Consider the following 24,441-nt stretch of genomic DNA (forward strand, 5'->3'; position numbering starts at 1 on the left):
AATACCATAGACTGGGTGTCTTTAAAAACAGACATTTATTGCTCACAGTTCTGGTATCTGGGAAGTCCAAGATCAAGGTGCCAGATGATTTGGTGCCTGGTGGGGGCCCTCTTCCTGGTTTGCAGATGGCCACCTTCTTGCTGTGTCCTCACATGGCAGAGAGAGAGCTCTGATCTCTCTTTTCTTATAATGACTCTAATCCCATCACAGGGGCCCCACCCTCATGGCCTCATCTACACCTAATTATCTGCGAATCAGGAGGTAAGGGGAGCATGTGGACGTGGATGGGTTGGAGGGAAGACCACTCTGAGACTGTCTCACACTCAGACACCAGCTCCATGGGTTCCTTATGTCCCTCCCCGTAGGCAGGACATTCTCCACGCTCCAGCAGCTGGTCTGGCAAAGATGGCCTGGCCCATGCCGGCCCCCTGCCCCAAAGCCCCTCTCCCAATCCAAGGCTGTCAAACTGTGACAACCCCAGACCTAGTGGGCTCTGTCCTCCACAGGGGCTTGGAGCTGGGAGAGCAGGAAGGAGCCCAGCACCAGCCACGGTCCACCGCCCTGCCCTCCCCTGTGGGCCCTCCCTACCCCCAGCCCCGCCCGCCCTGCTTCCTCCAGGCTGGTGCCCATCTGATGTCATCTTTGGGAATCCCTGTTCAATCCTCCCACAGGGACTTTTGCTTTGAGAAATGTATGCAGCAAGTGCTGAGTCTCACTGGAGAGAGAGAGAGAGAGAGAGAGACACACACACATACGCACGCGCGCGCGCCGGGTAGCTCCCTAGGGACCGACTAGGAGACGATCTGACCCACTAATCAGCCACAAAGACGTCTTCTCTGTGACTTTTGGGCAAAGCTCACCATTGCGGCCATAGGGCTGGGCCTGGGCCACGGCTCCTCTGAAAAGTAACTGAACTGACTTTCCCGAGGGGCACAGCGGCCTGGTTTTGGAGCCACTTAGGGCTCCTGCCTCTGGAGGGTGATGCTGGAGCCATCACCCCACTCGAGAGGCAGGCGGGCTGCAGTAGCTGAGTGTGGGCAGGCGGGTCTCTGCCGTCAGGTCAACCCTGACACCTGAGGGGCGGTCCTGCTCCAGGGCGGGACCCTCGGCCCCAATGAAGGTCAGCACCGCTGGGCTCTCGGCTACCCCAGGGGTGGCCTCAGAGACAAGAACCCCTCCCACGCCCACCCTGTGGGGAGAGAGGCTGCGTGGGGACGGGGGGTCATTTCATATTCATGCACATTTAGCGGGGCCCTTCTCGGGACAACGGCAGGCTCCCCACATCCCTCCCGGAAATACATTTGTTAAAAGAAACTGAGCAAGGCCAGAGGTTGGCTCAGAACGAATCCACACTTAGTGAGTTCAAAGATATTCAGACAGATGGAAACAGCAGAGAGGGAAGTGGGGGCTGGGGCATGCCCCAGACACAGGCTAAGAGTGGGAGGCCCAGGGGCTGGCTGGACAGCGAGGAGATCCCTCTGAGGCCCTCAGGACCTCCAGCCGGGCCTGGCAGGCAGGCTCTGAGAAGCAGATTTTGGGGGCTGTGACGGTTAATTTTGGGATTCCAGGGGCACCCCGTCCGTGCTTTCTTTCAGCTTGTGCTTGCGAAACAGGCCATAGAGGACCCGCAGCGTGCTCTTGGTGTCCTTGTTCACGATGTCTGCGGGCCAGGGGAGAGGAGGGCAGGGTTCAGGCTTGGGCAGGGGGTGGCCAATCGTCCACCTTTGCCCAGGACCAAGGGGTTCCCTGGGACACAGGCCTTCAGTGCTAAACCCGGGAGAGACCCCAGCAAACCAGGACAGTCAGTCAAGCTAGGCCTGAGTCCGAGGACCCATCACAGGGCGTGCTACCTCCTTCTCCTCCCCGGCACCCTCTTGTGGGGCCCCCAACACTGCAACTCCTCGAGGCCTCAGCCCTCCGGACAGCCCATCCCCGGGGACCTCAGTCCCCCATCTCCTCTCCCCAGGACCATCCTCCACTGGCGTGGGTAGGGGCTGTGGACACAGTGCCCCTCCTAGGAAAACTCAGCAAGCGCCAGGCAAGAGACTGCAGCAACACACGGCTGTCCCCATGCCCCGTGCCCCGCTCTGTGGCGCTCGCCCGAGGCTGGCTGCCCACGAGTGCCCTGCACTCACCTTCTGGTCTGACGGGGTGATTGAGAAGGCCTTCATCCTTCAGCAGCTCCAGGGCCAGGCTGACGTTGTGTAGCTACAATGACAAGACCCCATCAGATGTCAGCACGATGACCCATCGTGCAGCAAGGAGGCCACCTCTAGTGGGAAAGGCAGTCCCTGAGGAAGGCACCCAGCCCAGGGATCAGTGAGGGCTTCCTGGTGGAGGTGACACCTGGGGGTGAGTCTTGACAGGTGAGGGGACTAACCAGGGGAGGGAGCATGGGTTCATCCTGATCTTTTCCGAAGCAGCCCCGAAACCCGTGAGCAACAGACTCCCTCAGGAACAGACAGCTGAGTTCCATGGGTAAAGCATAGATGAGGAGACCGACGTTCAGAGAGGCCACAGGGCTCATCTGAACTCACAAGATGGAAAGTGTCGGAACCAGGTGCCTGCAAAGCAGACTGGGGGCTGGAGGAGCCACGTCTACCCAGGTGCCTGCCCTTTGTGCCACCCCTCTGCCTGGGCTGGCGCCTGAGACACCACTCCCAGCACTGAGGAGAATACCTGGGCCAGAGTCAGGCCCACCCAGGTTCGGATCCCCGCTCGGTCCTGGGGAGCCTTGAGCAAGTCCCTTGGTGCCTCGGGGCCTCCACTTGCTCCCTGCAAAGTGGGGTCTCCACCATCTCCGCTGATACAGGACCCTGGGTGGTGGACCCTGGGGAGCCCCATCAGCCCTCGGCTCAGAGCAGCCCCTCTGTTAGTGGAGTCTTCTCTTTTCACAGTTAGTTTCTCCCTGGGGCCTCAGATCCCACTGAAAAGACCCCTGCCCTTCTCCTTGGGGCAGCAGGCTGGTGTGGTAAAGAAGAGGGCATGGGGCATGGCAGGATGAGCCAGGGATAAAGCTGGCTGAGTCCCCGACTCACTGGCACCTCAGGCAGGTCCTTCCTTCAACGGTCTCAGGCCCACTGTGCTGACTGGATGTCCCAGACTGGTGGCCGGCTGTGCTGGTCACTTCCCTCCCCATCTGCCGACCATACCAGCCCCAAAGCCTGCTTCAAACAGGCCAGGCAATTCCCATGGCAACCTAGCCAGGGGCCCAGAGACCTGGCTGGCAGAGCAGCAGATGAGCAAGGCCCATCCGAGGAGGCCGCCCTGCCTAGGCCGCCTGCGGTCACCTCCTGGTGAGTCTGGGCAGATCTGGGTTAGATGTCTGTGCACCCGCCCCACTAGGTCACAAGTCACAGGTCAGACAAGGCACGTGTCCTGCCTGGGCCTTTGTCCCCTCATCTGTACAAGGGGAATAGTGCATCTTCCAGAGGTCTTTCCAAGCTGCCGTGTAGATCCAAGTGTGATGGTGGACACAGGATGAGAACCACAAGGCAAGACTTGAAGATGGAATAATAAAGGCAGAGCCAGGGCTTCCCTGCAAATTCCAGCTGTCCGGGCTCCTACAAGGGCTGGGAAGTGAGGCATGTAGGAGGGCCTGAAGCCCCTGAGAAAGAACTCTGTCTGAGAGGGAAAGGGGCAGGTCACAGTCCTGGTCCAAGGGCACAGGGCAGCGTCCGGGGGAGCATCTTCCGCCCACTCCAAGGACTCCTGCCACATCCCGGGCAAGGGGCCAGAGTCCTCTATGGCAGCTGGTGGCCGTGCAGGGACCACAGGGATCTGGAAGGCAGTGAGCAGAGCCCTTCTCCACGGGGGAGAGTTGATGGAGCATCAGATGGACAGAGGCACTGAGGTGGGTCCAAGATGCAAGAGAGAGAGTGGCAGAGCCTGGGTCACCGGCCCAGCAGGGCTGTCCCCTCTAGAGCCCGTCAAGAAGAAGAAACCAAGGTTGTCACAGGTGCCAATGCTCCCAAGCAGGTGAGACACACCTCTGGGGACGTCCAGACCAGGTGCAAGCAAACCTCAGAGTGAGGGGCTAAGACCTCCACTGCTCATCCCGTGCCTTTGTCCCCAAGCCTTCCCCCGACTGGAAAATTCTGGAAAGTGAGGGTTACAACTGTTGCTATTATTCTCATTTTCATCATGAACACTATTTACAGGGCGCACAGAAAGTAAATGTCAGAGTGAGAACGAAGACAGCCGGGCTGGGTTCCCCCGCCTTGCAGCCCTGCCTTTGATGCGCTCACCCTCTAAGCCCACATCCCCACAGCGTGGTCCAGGGTGCAGAAAGCCAAACGGCTTTGGGAAATGTTGGCTTCGACAAAGTTACATGGAAATCCTCCACTGCAGGACTTCTCAGAGCCTTGAATATGTTTTGGTGTGTCATGAGCCTTCAAGACTGTGCATGTTTTCCCAGGTGACTTGACCATAGGATCCATTTGTCACAGAGCAGCTCATGGGACCAGTGTCTTGGAAAGACTTCCTTCACTTATTTAAAAAATATTTATTGAGCATCTACTATGCGCTGGCCACGCAACAGGGGCAAACCCAGACCCACTGCCTGCTGTCGTGGAATTTGAGAATTGCTGCCATCAACTAGAGCAGTGATCGCACTTGTTTCTATGGGTCACACTCCTCAGCAGTGCTCGGTCTGACTAGAAGCAGCTGCCCCAGGCTCCAGCCTGATGCCACCACGCTCTACCCAAAGCATCATTTTTCTTCCGCGCACAGTTTGAGATGATGAAAGTATGGAGCTGAGAGAAGGTTACGACCCAGAAGGATGCATTCAAATCGTCCCTGGGAGAAGTAATTGCATGTAGGAGGAAGCCAGAGATTCTTGGCCCCCATGCTTTCATTTCTGCAGAGAAAATGATCGCCTCTCTCCTCCACCCCTACTCCTCTTCCCTCAGGGAATGGCAACCTCACGTAGACGCCATTGGCAAAGGTCTGATAACGAGAAATTCAATTGCCAGGGGCCACGCTGCAGAGATAACAATTCCTCGGAAAGGGCCGCTGTTCCTGCCCTCTTCAGCTAATGACTTCCTCAGCATTTTTATTACACATTCCTGTGGCTGAGAATTCCTACAATAGTCCATAAAAATGCATTCTTGGGGCCTGAGCTGAGAGGCTGCTTCTTTTCCCCCACATAGATTGTGGCTCATCTTTGGAAGCCGGTCCTGAAGCCGTTCCTAAAGCCGGTAGAGTTGGCAGGCTGCCTGCACACAGGGGCCTTAGAAGTTGGGACGTTTGTCCCTGGCTTGTAACTAACTAGGGGTTGGAGGTGAGCAAATAGTGATCACACCTTGACATCCCATTACTCAGGTGTGACATCCCCAACACCTGAGTAACAGAGAGGGGACCCCTGTGCTGTTCCGAGCCCCTCGTCCCCAGGGGGCCCGCCTGTGACCTGCCCGTCTCCATCCTTCCACCTTCATCACTGATCACACATAGGCCTCCTGCCTTCTGGATGAAGGTCAGTGCCATGGTCTCAGCCTCACTCTGACCCACCTAAGCCCCCCTTGTCCCCACAGCTCCGGGCGAGCCTCCTTCTGGGCCCACCACCCCGTCCCCGTCTCCCATGGGGCTCATCCTGGCTCCCTCGGAAGGACACAAGGAGGCGGCTCTGGCTTTGGAGACGGGCGAGGCTGGATGCCCGTCTGACCTCGACCCTAACCAGTGATGTGCTCCTGACCAGCTTACTAGCTCTCTCTGAACTCAGTTTCCCCAGAGCACAATGGGGATGGGGAATAGTTCCTACTCAGGGGCCCGATGTGGGGAGGAATTAGCAAGTTCATCCAGGGAAGCAAGCGCCTCCCTGGGCCCAGTCCTGCATCGTCTCTGCACCACACACCACAGGGCTCTCCCGCCTCCGCACCAAGGCCGCAGGGCCTCCTCTGGCCAAGAGGAGGAAGAGGAACTAACAGCACCCCAGGTCTGAGCCTGCGCCTTGTGTGCTCTGCTTTGTCTCTGTGTCCCTGCCTTTGCCGTGAGGAAACCATGCCAGGCTCACTGCCAGTCCCAGGAGGAGGACGAGAAGCACGTGGCACAGAGCTGGACCGCCCCAGTGACCCCAGCCTAGATGGCCTGACGCCCAGCCCATCCCGCGTGAGTAATGGAGCCCAGCCAAGTCTAGAGCAGCCAAACCCGGCCGACCTGCAGATCCATGAGAATGAAGGATTGCAGTTTTAAGCCACTGGTTGTTTGGGTGGTTTGTTACACAGCATTTTCGTGGCAATAGCTGATTAATACAGTGCCTGGTGAAGGACAAGAACTTAGTAAGTGTTGACCACTGTTTCTACCACCAGTAGAGCTACAAACACTGCACTGCTCTAGCCTGTTTGCTTCTCAGCTCTTGGGAATCTGAGCCCCAAATCAATCTTCAAGTCAAGAGCACCCCTGCCTCCTGGGAAGGTGGAGATGATGCCCACAGAGATGGCATCTTCCTGCTGCAAAGGGGAAAATGTGGGCTGAGGGTTGGGTGGCCAGTCCTGGTGTCAGACCTGCCATTGAGTAGCTGGATGGCCCTGGGCATGTCCCAAAGCCTCAGTTTTCCCCTCTGTAAAATGGAGATACAACCCTGCCCTGCCTCCCTCACAGGGATATGGAGTGAGGGAGAAATGGGGTCAAGGGCCAGGTGAGGCCGGAGGCAGGTAGGAACTCCAAGAGAACGTGAGAGTAGCCATGGTTCGGGGCCCTATAGGATGCCCAAGAGCTCAGAGGGGATAAGGTGGCCAGAGCCGACCACCCGGCTAAGGGGGTTGAAGCAAAGCAGGAGGCAGGATGGGCCCAGAGAACAGCCTGGGAAAGGTCTGGAGATGCCAGAGGCCCAGACCAAGTAAGGACCACAGGCGGGCAGTGAGGCTGCGGCTGGGAGTCAGGCAGTCTGGGAAGGCGGGCCTGGAACATTCGGCAGGGGACCGGGTAGGTCAGGCTTGCAGCCAGAAGCAGGGACAGACAGGGCTGTGGATATGTGGGGGCCAGGCAGAGATCGAAACTGGAACTGGGCCAGGGTCAAGGGTGTACAGGCTCACCCAACCCCAGGCAGGCCTTGAGGTCTGAACCAGCCCCAGGGCCATGGGCACATCAAAGGGGACCAAAATCTTTCCTTTTCCCAGAAACTTCCCAAGGCTGGCACTGGGAACCGGCACCCAGCCCTGCCTGGTGTCCCCTCTCTGTGGAGGGATGAAAGGGTGCCCTCCTACCCTGGGTTGCCGCTGAGCCGTCCCTGGGACCCTGGTGCAGACAGACAGAAGCTGGCCACCTGGGGTCCTGGGCGGGTCTGGGGGACCAGGGACCACATGCCCCTGGATGCTTCCACTTCTGTGATGCTCCAAACTCTTTCCTATTATTTGTGTGGTCTGAGGGGTGGCAGGGCAGGGACTGTGAGCACATTTTAGGGGCCAAAAGCCTGAGGTGCAGGCAGAGACCAGAGTCCTCCGCCTGGACTAACGCAGCCATCTCCCAACCAGCCCCCCAGACGCCAGGGTCCACGTGGGAACTCCTGACCCCCACACGGCCAGAACCCCTGCCACATCCGAGCCTCGGCTGACCCTGTTCCCTTCCCCTGGGGGTGACCCCCCTAGTTAACGCTGCGAACCCAGCCCCCGTCAATTTTATGGCCACCTCTCACGCAAGGCCTCTCCTGACTGCTGCAGGTCCTACTAACCACGCCTCCTTTCAGGTCCCCAACCGGCCCACCCACCACGAGCCAAGGCACTTCATCACAGCCCTTGAATACCACACATCATTGGGAGTACAGCGGGTGGAGAGTGAGCAGTCCTCAAAAGCAGGAGCTGTGCTGGATTGTCTTTATGGCCCACGGGGCCTGATGCCAAGAGGACCTCAGAAAATGATGGATCCGGTGCATGGGTGAATGGGTGGGGGACAGATAGATGGATGGATGGGCAGGTGGATGGATGGATGGATGGATGGATGGATGGATGGATGGATGGATGGAAGGATAGATGGTCAGGTAGATGGATGGATGGATGCGCAGGTGGATGCATGGATGGATAGATGGATGGATGGATGGGCAGGTGGATGGATGAGTGGATAGATGGATGGATGGATGGGTAGGTGGATGGGTGGATGGATGGGCAGGTGGATGGGTGGGTGGATGGATGGATGGATGGATGGGCAGGTGGATGGGTGGGTGGATGGATGGATGGATAGATGGATGGATGGATGGATGGGCAGGTGGATGGATGGGTGGATAGATGGATGGATGGATGATGGATGGGCAGGTGGATGGCTGGATGGATGGGCAGGTGGATGGGTGGATGGATGGGCAGGTGGATGGGTGGGTGGATGGATGGATGGATGGATGATGGATGGGCAGGTGGATGGATGGGCAAGTGGATGGATGGATGTGCAGGCAGGTGAATGGGTGGATGAATTGGGTGGATGAGTGAATGAATAAGTCAGTGGATAAGTGTGAGGGTCTATGGGTGAGGCTGGTGGATGGATGGGCAGACATATGGACAAAGAAAGTTTCCTTTCACCCTTACTTCACCTGGAAGTGAATAAATAAAGACTGATCATGCCAATTTCCTAGATCTGTCTACCTAGAGGTAGACCCCTAAGGAAAATCTTTGGAAAACTTACCATTTCCGCAGGAGATTTGGGAGTGAGATAGAATTCCTTCAAGTGCAGGAAGAAGCCTTCCAGTTGTCCAATCAGCAAGAGTAAGATGACTCCATCTGCAAACTACAAAGGAGGGAAGGGGAGGCAGATAGCCTGGAGGGTCCCCTCTGCCTTTTACAGGCTGTGTGACCCTACAGAAGTCACACAAGCTCTCTGAGCCTCAGGTTCCTTTTTGAGAAATGGGGACGATACCCTGACCTCACAGAGTTGTAAACAGCAGCAGGTATAAAGCAGTTATTGGTTGCTTAGCACAGAGCATGCGCTCAATAAAATGAGCTATTTTGACATTTTCTGTAAAATAGCTTCAAATCATTTTTTAAACCACATATTGTTCCACGAGCTACAGAAGCCCAGGAGAAAACAGAGTTAAGTGTAAAATAATTCCATCAGGAAAAGGCAGAGAACAGCACACCGGGCTCATTTTGCTGGCTGCCACATTTGTATTTGTCTGTTTTGTCTGTATGTTCGGAGATAAAGCTGTCACCCTAGCACCAGCACATCATATGCTAATATAATCGTATTCAGTCTCTTCAAAGACACAAAACACAAGATTGAATGTTGGAGGAAAAGCCACCACGCAAAGTCCTTAATGGAATTTCCTCATATTAGGTCTGTTCTGATGCTATTAGTTTGGCATAGTCCCTGGTAATACCACCAAAATACCAGGGACTTTAATATCATCCCCTTTTATCCAGCAGTTGAAATACCATCCTCACATGTGCCATTATTCTCCAAATGTCATTATTTTACCAAGGGAGAGAGAAAGATGAAACAGGTAGAATGTAAACCTAAGAAATCATCTTGTTTATTCCCACATAAAATGTAATAAAACCACAAATGTATTGTTTATTATGTGTAGACAGTGTGTCAGGTAATACACAGAACACCTGGATGCTCATCATCTCATTCATTACTCACAGTTCTATGAGGTTGGTATCCCTGTACCCATTTTAAAAGAAGAGGAGCCTGAGGTTCAGAGAAGTCCAGGTCCAAAGCCACACAGCTAAGGTGGAGGAGGTGTCCTCAGAGCCCAGGAGCAACACGTGCCCATCTGGCTTCAGAGTCTGCTATCTCCACCCTGCAGTGTCACCACACCACGTCACACACAGACTTCTCACGTGGCCGCCGTGCGAGGTGGTGATGGAGCACAAACTCTGGCCTCCGCAACCTGGGTTCAAATCCCAGGCCCACCAGTTAATCACTGTGTGACCTTGGACAAGTTAATTAACCTTCCTGCGTTTACTGTCCTCATCTGTAAAATGGGATAGTATCAGCTCCCACCTAAAGAGTTTGTTGGGAGGAGTCAGTGAGTTAATGTATGCAAAGCACTTTGCTCAGGGCCGGGCACATGGTGAGGGCTCTATCGGCTTTAGCTACCAGGCACAGGGGTATATCAACCCCGTTCCCTGCTGGCTAATGTCAGGCTGTGCCTGAGACATCAGCAGCTCCAGTGACCAGGCCTGACCTCACCACCTGCCCCCAGTCATGCTGTGTGAGCAAAACCCATGTGGCCCGACCCCTGCACCACCACGCCCAGTTAATGAGCCCAGGGTCCAGCAGGCTCCATTGCTGCCCTGAAGGCCCTGGGCTGGCAATTAGCTTCATAGCTTCTCTGCGCCCCATTGTGTTGAGGGAAACCACAGGGCACAGCATCCTCGTGGGAGGCCACGACCCACTGGGGAAGGCTGACCTCCTAAGACTCTGTTTCTGCCCCAGAACAGTGGGCTGGGCGCCTCAGGGAGTCCACAGACATGGGGCTGTGTCGGCACCTACAACCCCTCCTGGCACACGGCACAACCTAATAGACGCTGCGAGAGAATGCAGTTAGGGAAACCTCATGTGCTTTGAGTCTTGGGGTTGGATAGACCAAGATTAATTTTGAAAAAAGCTGAAAAGTGGTTCTTTTACAATGAAAAGTAATAACAGCGTAGACAAACCCCGAGATCCCCACTTCACAGCATCCCCGTCGTGCCCCTGGTTGGCAGTACCACCTACCAGCCACATCCCCACTGGAGAGGAGGGCCCCAAGGTTCCAAGAGGTGACACACGCCAGGCCACATAGGATGGGCCCAGGCTCCCAGGGCCCTGTGGAACCGCCTCCCCAGGCCCCTTCCCTACCCCAGACCCTGCAGCTGAGTCCCTACCTGGGTGTCCAGATTCTGCACGGACAGGCCCAGGCGGTCCAGCTTCTGGTTGACGAAGTTCACTACGGCCTACGCGGGGAAGAACAAGGGCCCCAGGTCCCCAGCTCGGGTTTGCGACCTTCCCACTTGGGGGTCACAAAAAGGCCCCCGCACAGCACCCGGCGCACAGCAGTTGCAGAGTGAGGACCCGATTCCTTTCCCTTTGCCCCACTCCCACCCCCAGACTCAAGGCAGGCGGGTGGTGGGTGGGCGGGTGGCAGGAGGTACTCTTGGAACTTCGACCTCTCTTACCTCTTTCACAGCGTTCACTTTCTCCGGAGCCAGCTTATATAATTCATCAAAGACGTCCTCTGCAGACAGATCCATTAAACACCTCATTACGATGCTATTATCTTTGGGCCAAACAGGGACTTTTTTCCACCAAAGTTTCTCAGAATAACCAGTCTCGAGGGAGATGTAGTTTTATCTCAAGGTTCTTGAATTAAAGAACAGGTCTGGGGCTTCCCTGGTGGCGCAGTGGTTGAGAATCTGCCTGCTAATGCAGGGGACACGGGTTCGAGCCCTGGTCTGGGAAGATCCCACGTGCCGCGGAGCAGCTGGGCCCGTGAGCCACAACTACTGAGCCTGCGCGTCCGGAGCCTGTGCTCCGCAACAAGAGAGGTCGCGATAGTGAGAGGCCCGCGCACCGCGGTGAAGAGTGGCCCCTGCTTGTCACAACTAGAGAAAGCCCTTGCACAGAAACGAAGACCCAACACAGCCAAAAATAAAAATAAATAAATTAAAAGAAGGCTCAACATTTAAAAAAAAAAAAAGAACAGGTCTGGATCAGAGTCACTGCTCCCCTGGCTGTGTGGCCTGGAGAGAATCGCCTCCCCTCTCTGTGCCTTGTTTTCCTCATCTGTAAAGTATGGCTGATAATAACTACTAGCCGGGATCATTGTAAATATCCAGTCTGGGAGCATATAACACACTTGTGATGGTGGCTGGGCACACAGTAGGACTTAAATAAACGGTCATCTTTCCTGCCGCGGACGCCATCCCTTCCTCTGGGAACTTGCCCCACCTCCTGCTGGTTCCCTGCTCCACCCACAAGCCCACGGGAACTGCCACGGGTGGCTGAGCAGGGACCAGCCCCGCACTGACTCTTGGCCCAGCGGTCTCCTCCGCAGCATTTGTGGATTGGCAGAATAAGGGCACCCAGCCCCCCCCAAGAGTCTGAACTTTGCTACAGCGCACAAAAGACCAGCGCCCTCCGTAGCTGAGTCATGCCCATGGAGCTGCATCTTAGCAGCTCAGGCCACTGGTCCAGCCTCAGAGGTGCCGAGTCCTCAGACTGATGCCCTTTTCCCACAAGCTGCATTCCTACTATTCGCAGCTATGCAGCTTTTTCACCTTCCCCTGGGGAGAGTGCTCCGCAGGCACTGAATACCCAACCGAGTAGAAGAATTTCCCTCTTGATTCTGCCAGTCAGCTGCTGTGTGACTCTGAACGAGTCACTTCACCACTCTGTGCCTGAGTTCCCTCATTAGTGAAGGGGGAAAAGTAGCACCAGATAGCATCATGCACGTTAAAATGCCCCATAAACCAATAAACATGGTGGAAACACCCGTGGTCCCTCCCAGACCTCTTGGCCTGTGGTCAGTGAAATTGTGTCCCTGAAGGAGCCAGGAATTCAGAGGCCAATGTGCACTCGGATGGCACAGGCCAGAACAGGATGGACATGCTAGAAATGGTTTTAAGGGAGCCCTTTTCCATGTCCCTGCCCCTCATTGTGTGACCCAGCCTCATGCAGCCCCCTAACAAACACTGCTCCCTAGGCAACCCCTGTGTCCTCCGGCTGCCCCTCCACACATGCACACACAGCCATCCAACCAGCCTCCCTCGTGCCTCCCCTCTCCTCCCTTTCCCCAGTCAACCTTTCTCAGCCCCTGTTCTCAGAAGCCCCTCACAGGTCACTATTTCCTCCTCTGCAGGTGAGAATCCCTTGCCCATACAGCTCTTTGTCCCAAGCGGGTAGGGTTCAAGGAGGAAAAACAATGTTAAGATGGATGGATGGAAGGATGGATGGATGGGTGGATGGTTGGATGGGTGGATGGATGGATAGAAGGAGGGATGGATGGGTGGATGGATGGATGAATAGATGAATGGATTGGTATATGGATGGATATAGATGGATTGGTATAAGGATGGATGGATGACCAACTGGCCAGACAGACTGACTAAGGAATGAATGAATAAGGAAAGGTTGGGTTAATCAGTTGATTGGTGAAGATCTCTGTCACAAAAGTAGCAGCCAAATTAGTGAACAATCACTATTAAGCACTTACTCTGTGCTAAGCACATTCACAAGGTACCTTTTCACCCTCACCACCATTCTAAGAGGTGGGTGCCATTATTAATCCCATTTTACAGATGAGGAAACTGAGGCACAGACCGGTTCAGACACTTGCCCAAGTTCATGTGGCTAATAAATGGGGGAATTAGTGTTTGAACCCAGGTTGCCTGGCTCCAGAGCCCACACACTGAACACTCCATAGTTGCTGCCGATGGGAATTATAAATCTCTCTACCCATATGAGCGGTATCATAAGAAGGAACAGCCAGATCCATGGACAGACAGACAGAAGGAGGGACAAATGGACAAAAGGGCTCGAGATACATGTAGCAGACCACAGAGGAACTGTGAGCACACTCAATAATCAACCTGTCATCATGACATGTTTGTCTCCACACGTATCCAGTAGAAAAAGATTCCCTAAATTAGGAAAGTACTCACTCGAAGGCTGGTCCTTGTCTGTGCTAAAGGGAAAATTGTAGGGGGGAAAAAGGAAACACATGGTTAAAAAAAAACAGCCTCAGACCTGTAGTCTCTTCATATGACAAGACCCGGCAGGGGGAAGGTTGACAAACTGGGGAGCTGCTTTTTCCTGGCAGCTCTGTAAGCAGGCAGGGCCCTCGTGGAAAGCAAATGGCAAACGAGGTTCAAACCTTCCCCTGAGGCTCCCACACCTAGAAATGTCTGGATTGTGTCCTTTTTTGGCTGCTGTTTTAGTTTGCAGGGGGCATATTACACACACAATAAAAACACACACATCCTAACTTTAGAGCTGGTGCATGTTTACATATGCACACGCGTGTGTAATCACCACCCCCAACAAGGCACAGAACCTTCCTAGCACCCCCAATGTGCTCCTCCATCCCATTACACCCCACAAAGGTTACCACTGCTCTGATTTGTCTTGTTGGCCTTTCATTTTGTCTGTTCGTCTATGAAATGAAATCGTATGTACTCTCTTGTGTCTGGCTTCTTTCACTCCCTTTTTATTGTTCTTGAGTGGTTTTTCTTGGACTTTGTTGCTAAATTCTCCGCCCCAGCGCACCTCCTAGAAGCAAGGTTCTGGGTCCCAAGTAGGCCGAACTCTCCTTGGAGAGCCGGGCGGCCCCTCCAACCGTGGCCCTGGGGGGTGGAGAGGGCAGCCTGAGACCCAGGGCTCAGCACGGAAGCAGCTGCCAGGAGGGGCACACGTCCCTGTGCTGCCCTCACAGACATTTCTCAGCTCATCAGCGGCTGAGAAGGGTGATTTTAGGGCTATGAAGGGAGAAGGGGGCGACAGGGAGGTCATTTAGCCTCCCTGAGTCGGGGTGGGGCTGTGGTCGTTCAATGGGGGGACAAGCCCTCCTCCCAGGGTGACCTTGGGAGGGTAAATGGGCCGACGAGCACACGGGCCCCGCTGGCAGGAGGGACCAGCAGAGGTCGGCTTCCTCCGCCCTTGGCCATGCTCAGCTCACACACCTGGACCACAGACCTTACCCGTCATCAACTGGCAGAGGTTTGAGCCCTTCCCCCCACCCCATCCGCAGTGGACATCCAGGAGCCGTAGACCGGAAGGACCTCAGGGCTGGGGGCGTACGGGAGGGGGAAGGTCCCCTCACATACATCACCTATAACTCTCACAGCAGCCCCAACAAGTAGGCACGGGTCCCCCTTTATCAGAGGCGTGAAGAAGCTCAGAGAGGTGGAGTGACTTGCCCAAGGGAACACAGCTCAGACATGGCTGATCTGGGATTTCAGTCCAGGTGGGGCTGGCTGCCCAGCCTGTGAGCAGAAGAGAACTGAACTCACCCAGCTGGGGTTGCTGAGGATAAAATGGGTTAAGGGAGCTGAAACAGCCCAGTGCCCTGCACACAGTAGGCCTTCAGTGTTAGACCGGAAAGGAGAATCCACAACTTTCTGGCAAGGAGTCCACTCTCTGACCAAAATCGGAAAGACCTTTGGACCAGACAGGGGTGGGCTGCGAAGTGGGGAAGCCAGGCAGCCACGTGTGGCAGGGTCTGGAGAAATACTGCCCGGCAGGGAGAGCCAGGGCCCCTCCGCAGCTCTGGCAACTTTGCAAACATGAGAAACATTCTGCCTGTACCCAGTAAAGATTCTACAATTCACAGGGCAGAACAAGCATCCCAAACCCAGGGGCCTGCAGCAGGGCTGGGCTCCCACCCAGGGAACGGGGCAGGGACCTGGGCAGGTGCCCGGATGTGTGAGCCTACAGGTGGCAGGAGGGAGGGACCCTTGGCTGAGGTCAGTTACAATCTCCAACCAAAGGGAGTCCAGGAATGCAAAATGGCCAGGTCTCCCTGAAGAGACAACACAGCTGGGGTGTTGGAGGGCTTGGGTCGGGGGTACGAGGTACATGTATGGTTTCCTTTACCACCCAGGCAGTCAGGAGTTTAGGCCACAGGCCAGCCTGGTCCCGCACTGCTAAGGCCCTTCTAAAGGTTGAACTGCGGCCTGCAGTTCAGAGACACCTAATGGGACCCCCTGCTTCTCCTAGACCCCAGGACTCTGCGGCTGTCTTGTTGCAGAGCGCACGTGCCCGGCCCTCGTCCCGATGTGAGTGTTTCCAACTCTGCCAGGAAGCACATGCTGTGCAGGTGGATGTCGAGGCAGAGGGGAGAGCTCATTGGCTGATCGACTTCTGGTGTCCTGCGTGCGCGGACAGACGAAAGGCCGACAGCTGGCCAACCCGGGCACTCCAGGCCCCAGCCCCACCCCGTACACAGTAGGCGCTCACTAAGCGCTGGTGGTGTGAGTGAGCCCTCTGCGCCCTTGCCTCCTGGCACCGGTTGTAAGTTTCACGCCTGGCTGCAGAATCTCCCCGCCATGGATGAGGCTTCCCGGCAGCACCCGGCTCCAGGTGTTAGGAAACCAGCCTGGGGTTGGGGTCCAGAGACCCCAGTTTCCGGGTCCCTCCTGGCCCCCAGTGCCTGCAGTGTGACCTCACGACCGAGGGCCAGAGCCCCTTCTGACCCCAGCTCTTCCTGTTTTGCCGGGCTTTGCGGAGGGTGGAGGGCGAGCCCTGTGAGGGCCAATGCAGGCCCCGCAGCAATTAGAGCGGTGGGCAGAGTAAGGGCCCCTCCCAGGAAGGTCAGGCAGGTTTGCCCCGCCCCCGGCCTCAGGCCCCAGGCTCCACCGCCCATTCCTGAGAAAGCACAGCCGGCCTCCGCCCCTGGTCCCTCCCTCACCGGCACTCAGTGAGTTGCTCCACCAACAGCTCCGACTTCAGGCCGCTCTTGGTGCTCTAGGAAAGAGAAAAGGGGACGGAAAGGGGGAACCACAGAAAATTCTAGGACCACGCCTGCCACTAGAAGAGACTGTAGTGGCCAAAGCAGCCCCAAGGGGACCCAGTTTACGCTGCCTCATCCGCTCCTCGAGGGGGCCTCCTGGGCGGCCCTCACCACTGGGGCCAGCTTAATTGTCCTTCTTCCCACAGGCCTGGAGCCCCACGAGGATGGGGACCGCGTCTGCCTTGTTCCCCAGTTATCCCCAAAGTCTGCCCAGTGCCTGGCTCACAGGGTATCAATGGACACGTGTTCATCTGAATAACAAATGAATGAGTGGGTGAATGAATGAATGAGTGAGTGGGTGAATGAGTGAGTGAATGAGTGAGTGGGTGAAAGCATGAAGGAATGAAGTCACCTCTGATTTACATACGTGTAAACAAAGCCATGACACTGCTCAGCGGAGAATTCAAGTCAATTGTTTTGAACAACTAAGAGTGCATTCCCCTGAGTTTGGCTGGACTCAGCGTGTTCTGTTGGGTGGGTTAAAGGGAAGCTGGCTGCTCCCCAGGTACCCAGGGGCTGGGGGAGGGGAGAGCGGGGAGCGGAAGCAGGTGGGGCCTGTTTGTGGTGCTCGGGGTCTGTCTGAGAGAGAAGGCATGGACTCCCAGGGCATCAGCTACAGCGGAAGTCCTGCACGTGCTAGACAGGGAGCACCCCGTGGGTGGAGAAACCCAAAATGCTCCTTGGAACCTTCGTCACACCCATCTGTCGAGGGATAAGACCATCACAGTGAGAGGGCAGTGGCTGTGGCCCAGTGGTGTGAAGACTCCAGAAAGGCCGTGAACAGATGGTCACTTATGGCCCGTGTGGTTGCCGTCAGCCAGGACCTTCGTGATGCCTCAGGCAGGTGCCATCTGCCGAGTAAGTGCGACCGGCCGGCCCACACAGACCTCCTCGTGGCCTCATTGGACTCTCAGCATCTCTCGCCCACAGCTCCGGCCCAACCCCCCACTGCTGTCCTGGTGGGATTCGGTGCTTCTCATGGCTCCCTGGAACTCACCCCAGTTCAGCCCCCGCCCCCTGCAGCACGCCCCCATCCAAGGTGTGGCGATACGGCCCCGAGATGTTCAGCCAGCAGGCAGGCATCCTCCGGTGCCCTGCGCCTTACCTCCATGATGATCACCTCCACCTTGACATTGGTTGGAAGGGACAGGTCCGGCTGGAAGCACGTGGCCAGGGCCACGAGGAGATGCAGGGTGGCCAGCAGGTCCTTGTTGAAGATGCCTGGGAGGGGAGGGGGCACAAGGTCAGAGCCCTGGGGGACGACCAAACCTGGGGCCACATGGTGGGTTCCTGACCGTCACAACCACCCTCTGCAGGCCAAGGAGCTCTGTGTCCAGCCTTCAGGAGAGCAGAGGTCCGGAGATCTACATTTGGAACCTTAAAACAGTCACACTTGGCCCCAGTCAACCCTCTTCTGCAAGTACAGCCCAAGGGCACAATCTACCCTGTGGACGGGGATTTTAACACACAGATGTTCACTGCAGTGCTGTTTAAACAGCTAAATGTCCTACAGCAGGGCCCTGGGTGAACCAATTGTTAGATTTAAGCTGAATGTGACCTGATTCGGGGCCAACATTACAAACATCAATTATTGAATGTGAGACTTGCAGTGGCGAAGGTAGTGGCAGGGGACCCAACAAAAACTGGCTTTGAAAACTGTTACATCCTCACCACCCAACCTTGGTGAAGCTATTCAGTGTCTCTTGGCCTCGGTTTTCTCATCTGGAAAATGGGGAAGATGTAGAGGTTGGAATGGCAGGAAATCATACCAAATGGTTAACGGGGTGGGGCTTTGCACACTCGCATTTCTTACGAGCAGGCACTGCAGATGCAACTTAGCTAAATTAATGAAGCAGGACGGTTAGTGCCCATCTGACGAGGTAGATGAGGGCGTGTGTGATGCTTGGAACTCAGTAAGCAGTGGCCGCATTATGGACAAGGCTGAGTTTTATCACCCTAGTGCTGTGCTTCAAGGCAGCACCCCCCGCACCCCGAGTAGGGGGCTGTGACTCTGCCTCCCCCCACCCTCCCTGACACCAGCCCCACGCACTCTCCACGCTCCACTTGGCCTGCGGCTCCTCCACCTGCAGGCTCTGGCCGGCGGCCTCCAGGACCACGGCCAGCTTGCGCCTCTGGCTAGCCTCGGTCAAGGCGATTTCCTCCACGTCCAGCTTGACTCCAGTCAGCTTCTCTGAGGGCAGGGGAAGGAGGAAGAGGGAGAGAGAGGGTGGGAACGGCTGGCGGGGGGGACAGTTGGGGCCCCTGCAGGGGACCCACAGCTAGTCTGCTTCCTCCAGGGAGGCAGGGTGCTGCCCTTCCTCACGGGCCACGCAGGCTGCATGATGGGGTAAGCTGTGCCCCGGGCCCACCTCACGTTGACCATCCCTGTGCCCCCCACCCCCAGCCTCCCACACATCAACCCGCTCCTCATTCCTATGGGGCAGGGTGGCCCAGGGGTTAAAGCCAAGACCCCTGGCTCCCCTACTTTCTTCACGGTGAGACCTTGGACAAGGTACCAGGCCTCCCAGAGCTCAGTTTCCTGGTCTGTAAAACGGGCATAGTCACAGGACAGAGTTGTTCTGAGGATTAACTGCACCTGCTCCATGGCAAGGGTTCAGGAAGCCGTAGCTCGTGGGACTGTCCTGCAGCCAATCTGCCAAGGGCACCGCAGAGGGCACTGAGCAGGCCCTAGGCTGGCCCAAGGGGAGTCGAGACCACCCAGCCCTCCAGGACTGCCCAGCTTTGGACGCAGCCACTTACGGAAAAGGTGGTGCAGGATGAGTCCGTCAAAAATATCCTCCTCCAGGCTGCGGACCACGATGTGCTCGGGCAGGAGCTCAGCATTGATCCACTCCATCAGCACCTGCGGGCCCCGAGAGACAGCTGGCCCGGGGCCCCTCCTCACCCGGCCTCTCACTGGGCTCAGCTCTGCCCTCCTCCCACCAGCCAACTCCTACCCGTCCTTCAAAGCCAGGAAAAGCATCACCTCCTCTGGGAAGCCTACTCTGATCTCCCAGGTTGAGTCAGGGGCCTGCTCTGGGCTCCCGAAGACCTGAGCACTGCGGGCTATTGTTTGTTCTGTGTAAGGTTTTGGTAATACACGGGCGCTGGTGTCCCGCCCCCTCCTGCAAACTGCAGCAGAGCCCGAGGGCTGTCCCTGGAAGTCAGAAGTGCAGAGAAGCAGCACCCCATCCCTTTAAGGGAGCAGCCCGAGCTACACGGGACCTGGTGGGTAAACACCCCAGCTCCTCTGCCCCCGAAGGAAGACTCCAAGGTGCCTGCTCCATACTGGCTCCCAGAGGTTCCCAGCCGGCTTGAGCTCCGACGACCATCATCTGCCGCATCACCCACCCTGGGTGTCTCCTTCCCACATGTCTCACTTCCCTGCTCCCCTTCCTTGTCTCCTGCGATTACCTCCCAACTCAATATTTGCACCTGAATCTTTAGTTCAGGACCAGCTCCTGGAGGACCCCAAGCTAAGATGAAGTGTCAGCACGCCAGCGGCTTTTCTTCTGTGTCCCGGGGCCCAGTAGAGGGAAAAGTAGATGGGGGGACGGACAGAATGGGAGCGAGGAAGAAAAGGATGGAAAACGGGCCACAGCTCCTCTAGGGGGTCAAAGGTGGCCAGGAGGCCTCCTTGGAGGAGGCAACCGAAAGGCCCCTCGGAGACTACAGAAGTAGGGCAGAGGAAAATGGAGGTCCCAAGCCTGCTCCTCTAGGGGGTCAAAGGTGGCCAGGAGGCCTCCTTGGAGGAGGCAACCGAAAGGCCCCTCGGAGACTACAGAAGTAGGGCAGAGGAAAATGGAGGTCCCAAGCCTGTGCCCAGCTGGTCCTACAGCCAAGAAGAGTACCAAGAAGTGGGTGATGCATGCCTATACCTGCCCACTTCGCCAGCTGTCCTCTGCCCTGGGCAGCTGAGCCAGAGAAGGAGCACAAGATTGGAGGCCAACAACCTGGGTCAAATCCCAGCTCTGTCACTGGCCAGCCATGTGTCCCCCACAGGTCAGGTCACTTCTCCGAGCCTCACTATCTGCTCCCTGGGATGCAGGTGACAACAGATCCCTCTCAACGGCCGTGAAGTTTGCTGGGATCATGTGCGTAAAGGCACACAGTCGGTGCTCAGTAAATATCCCTTCACGCAGCCACTCAGCAAGTCTCCCAGGGGCCTGCGGGATCGCCACCCACCAGCCTGAGGTCGGGGAGGGGAGGGGGCAGCCTGCGGTCCCCACCCCAGGAAGACAAAAAGACTCCTCCAGAGAAAGAGGGTCAGAGAAGGATGCCACACCTTTTGCAGTTCTTCAAATTTGGGATCCTTCCTGGAAGTGGGTGGCAGGAACTTCTTCTTTTCTCCTGGAAGCAGAGATGAGCATATGTGCCTGGGGACCCTGCAGGCCTCCCCCAGAGCTGGCACCTCGACCACAAGAGGAAATCGGTCACGCTGCTTCACACGCACACACACACATGCACATACATGTGCATACAAGTGCACTCACACACACACACACCTGCACACACACATGTACAAATGCACAGATGCACAGACACATGCACCCACACACACAGAGACACACACAGACACACACACACACCCTGGGCACCAAACATCCAAAGAGATTGATTTCCCGGACACGCCTCATCCTCTGCACCTCTTTCTTTGCCCATGCTCTTCCAGCCTCCCCACTAATGCCCTTCCCCCCCGCATTTCCCTCATGAACACCAGCTCATCCTCAGACACTGCAGTATTTATATTTTGGGAACATACTTAAAGTCGAAAACTATTTCTTGTCTATCTGGAATTCACATTTAACTGGGCATCCTCTGTTTTACCTGGCAACTCTACCCACATATATAAGAAGGAGCCACGGCTCAGATGAGCCCAGATTCCCAGGCTCCAAGGGGCCAGGACAGAGCTCACCGGCATCTGTCTGGCTCCCCCGTATGGGCACGACACTGAGGCTGCCTGGCTCGTCCTATGAGCCCCAAGACCTGGGTCAGCATCTCCTGCAAGTTTAAGAACCTCAGAACCCACAAGGGTCAGGGCCAAGGGGGACCTCTGGAATCGAGTCCCGAAGGATGGGGTGGGAAACTGAGCCACCAAGTGGGGCGGCCTTGCCCAAATCCACAAAATGCATTGCCTCTGTGTTCATGTGGCCCAGCCGGGGGTCAAGTATAAAGCAGAAGGCATAGGCAGACGTCTAGACATTCTGAAAACCTTCGCGTACCACCCAGCCCCGTGTGCTCTGACGAGAGGAGGGCGGGCCCTTGACAGACGCTTGGGGAGAGAGCGAGCAAGTGTGTGAATGGCTGTGGCCCTTTCCTGGAGCAGATTTCTTGCCACTCTGAATCATACCATGTTCCAGCTCTGCCTGCCAGAACTCTAAGTAACTCTAAACCAACTCTAAAACAAAAAATAAATATTCTTTCAAATCACTAAGCCCTACCACCCGAACTGCAATTTTCCTCATGATGCTTTCCAACCTGAAACCACTTATAAACCGAGAATGCCCGTTAACGGAGCCAGCCCCGTGACCCTGGCCTTGGCGCTCTGCTACGTTACTCCCTGGGCCTCGGTTTCCTTGTCTGTACAAAGGAGGTAAAAACACCCATCCTCAGAGTAATAGGTGAGATGCTGCGTATAAGTTCTCAGCACAACCCCAGCCCAGAGTGGGCACACACAGCAATCAGTACCCTCATTAACATGGAGATGTGCGGTTATATGGTATATGGGGATAATTCTGTGGAAGGTTCCAGAAGCAGGGGGTCAAGTATAAAGCAGAGGGCATAGGCAGAGGCTGGATAGAACCTAGTGTCCAGCTGACAACTTAGAAAAGCAGTGCAGTACCCAGCACGGCTTGTTCGGTTCTTACAATGCAGATCCTCCCCCCCATCCCCCGCCGGCCCGGCACCTTGTGAGAGTGTCGCCCCGGGCAGTGGGTCCGCCCTCCCGGGGAGCTGCAGCAAGTTGTAGAGGGTCTCCGGCTCCATCACTGCCTTGCCGGCCCTGGGGATGCAGGAAACAGGACATCACTCTCCGAGTCACTCTAAATTCACTCTGTGTGTCGTTTGCTCCAGACCAGGAGGCACAGGGAGAGAGAGGGTGGGAGCTGGCTTTGGATGGACGAGTCACCGCGCTGCCTGGGCAAAGGGACGGGGCCCCTGGTGAGAGGGAAGCTCGGAGCCAATCCTTGCAGGACACAGGTGCGGAGAAAGGCAGCGACTGAGGTCTCGACCTGGGCAAAGGCTCAGCCGCGAGATGGGGTCCTCGGTCAGGCGCAGGGCGGCCAGCCCATGGCCCCACTACAGCACACGGGAAGCCCACCCACCCTGGGCAGTAGGACCGAGGGAGCAGCCCACTTCTCAGAGCTTCATGGATCTACAAGACCCTCGGGCTGAGCTCCAGGGGCAAATCTGGGCGGGCTGCGTGGAGCCACTATGGCTGGTTGCGGTGAACACGCAGATGGGTGACATCTGCAGACCAGGAGCTCCTGCGGGGGCGGGGTTGGGGGACAGCAGGCCTGTCCTCTCTGGGCCCTGCGCCTGAGTCAGGGGGACACAGAGAGGCACCGCAGACTGTGAGTGAGCGGACGGGACTGGGGTGCAGGCTGGGCTCTCAGGGGGGTGGCCTGGCCCTGCCTGGCCCCAATTCTGAGCGAGGTTCTCCACAGCGGGGCTTGTCACCCTGGCCTGTCGTGGTGGTTTGGGGGTCTCTTTGCTCGCCGGGAAGGGCCAGCATTCCCAGAGCCCACAGGTACCCTTCTTCATCCTTGCCGGGGGCAGGGGCCAGGCTCCCCCCGGGCCCGGCAGATTCAGAACCTCCTTCCTGGTCCCCTGGACTCACTTCCTCTCCTGCTCGGCTAAGGGCCTTGCCCTCCCACTTTCTCTCCTGCCCCTGGGTCTTCCCCAGCACTCCCAACCCCACGCGGACATTTGGGGCAGGGGCCTCATGCAGTAGAAGCTGGTGGTCAGCTCCAGCCCCGGGGAGGCCTGGCTGGAGAGGCAGGGCCCAGAGCTGCGGAGAGACAGAAGCATTCGCAGGGCTGTAGCCACCCTGTCACACTGGCAGCCAGCCTGGGGACACTGGGGCATTGTCTGTGGCTCCGTCCTGCCCTAAAGTGTGGGAGGGGGGAGAACACAGCTACTGGGCCAACTCCATCCCCAATATTCCCAAGCTTCCTTTTGGACGGGATTCGGTTCAAAGGGTGTGGCCAGAGGAGAGGAAAGAACTTGGCCTGGGGGTTAAGAGATTGGGTTCTGGGCTGGCTCCTCCTCATTCTGGCTGTGTGACTTTGGGCAAATACCCTCCCCTCTCTGGTCCTGATATTTCCTTACAAGGAGGGGCTGGACTCGATGCTCGCCAAAGGCAGCTGAGTGGACGCAGAGCTGGGAGCGGCCTCCAGCCATCAGCAGCCCCGGGCAGCCCCTTCCCTGACCTGGGCCTCTGTTTCTTCATCTGGAGACGGGGGCTTGCCCTTCTCCCCAACGCATCGGATGAAGCTTAGGGGAGATGACGGGGTGGAAAGGGAAACTCTTGGCCTGGCCACATGAGAGGTGGGCCAGTGCCCTGCTGGCTGTCTGGGCCTCTGGGGCGGGAGGAACGGCCGCCTCTAAGCCTGGGTGGCCAGAGGGCCACCGGGGCGCAGGGTCTACCTTGCCGGCTACCTCCCGGTGGCGGCTCAGCTAAGCCTGTGCTCTCTGGGCTCCATTTCCACGAGGCCCCTCGGAGCCCTCCCTCTCTCTGTGTGAGCTCAGGCGCCCGAGCATTACAGCCGAGCAGAAAACCCCAGAGGCGAGGACTCACCTGGCTGCTTCCTCCACTCCAGGAAACAAAGACCACGGAGCGCAAACGGTGGTCCCTGTATTCCAAACCAAAACAGGTTCCGGGTTCCCTAGGTCGGCGGGGGCCACAGGGGCCGGCTGAGAGGCAGGGGCAAGAAGCTCACTTCCTCCGGGGCCTGTGGCTTCTGCTGGGCCTGCCGGGCTGCGTCTGCAGGGAGCTTCCTCCTTGCTGGGCTGTAGGGCCTGATGCTCTGAAA

General features: G+C 56.8%; 1 protein-coding gene across 1 annotated transcript; it reads right to left on the bottom strand.

The window, feature by feature from the left end:
- Positions 1-1,357: 1,357 nt before the first annotated feature.
- PARVG (parvin gamma) lies at positions 1,358-24,371 on the bottom strand. The gene is made up of 13 exons (XM_081248754.1): positions 24,207-24,371; positions 22,315-22,409; positions 20,694-20,758; positions 19,169-19,271; positions 18,459-18,599; positions 17,514-17,629; positions 16,307-16,362; positions 13,563-13,585; positions 11,079-11,137; positions 10,788-10,856; positions 8,605-8,706; positions 2,136-2,208; positions 1,358-1,660 (listed from the first exon to the last, which is right to left on the bottom strand). Exons 2-13 carry the CDS (start codon positions 22,391-22,393, stop codon positions 1,551-1,553), a joined length of 996 nt encoding a protein of 331 aa, XP_081104880.1. The 5' UTR covers positions 22,394-22,409; positions 24,207-24,371; the 3' UTR covers positions 1,358-1,550.
- Between the last annotated feature and the right edge of the window lie 70 nt (positions 24,372-24,441).

This window comes from Mesoplodon bidens (genome assembly GCF_964165515.1).
Source record: "Mesoplodon bidens genome assembly, chromosome: 11".
NCBI lineage: Eukaryota > Metazoa > Chordata > Mammalia > Artiodactyla > Ziphiidae > Mesoplodon > Mesoplodon bidens.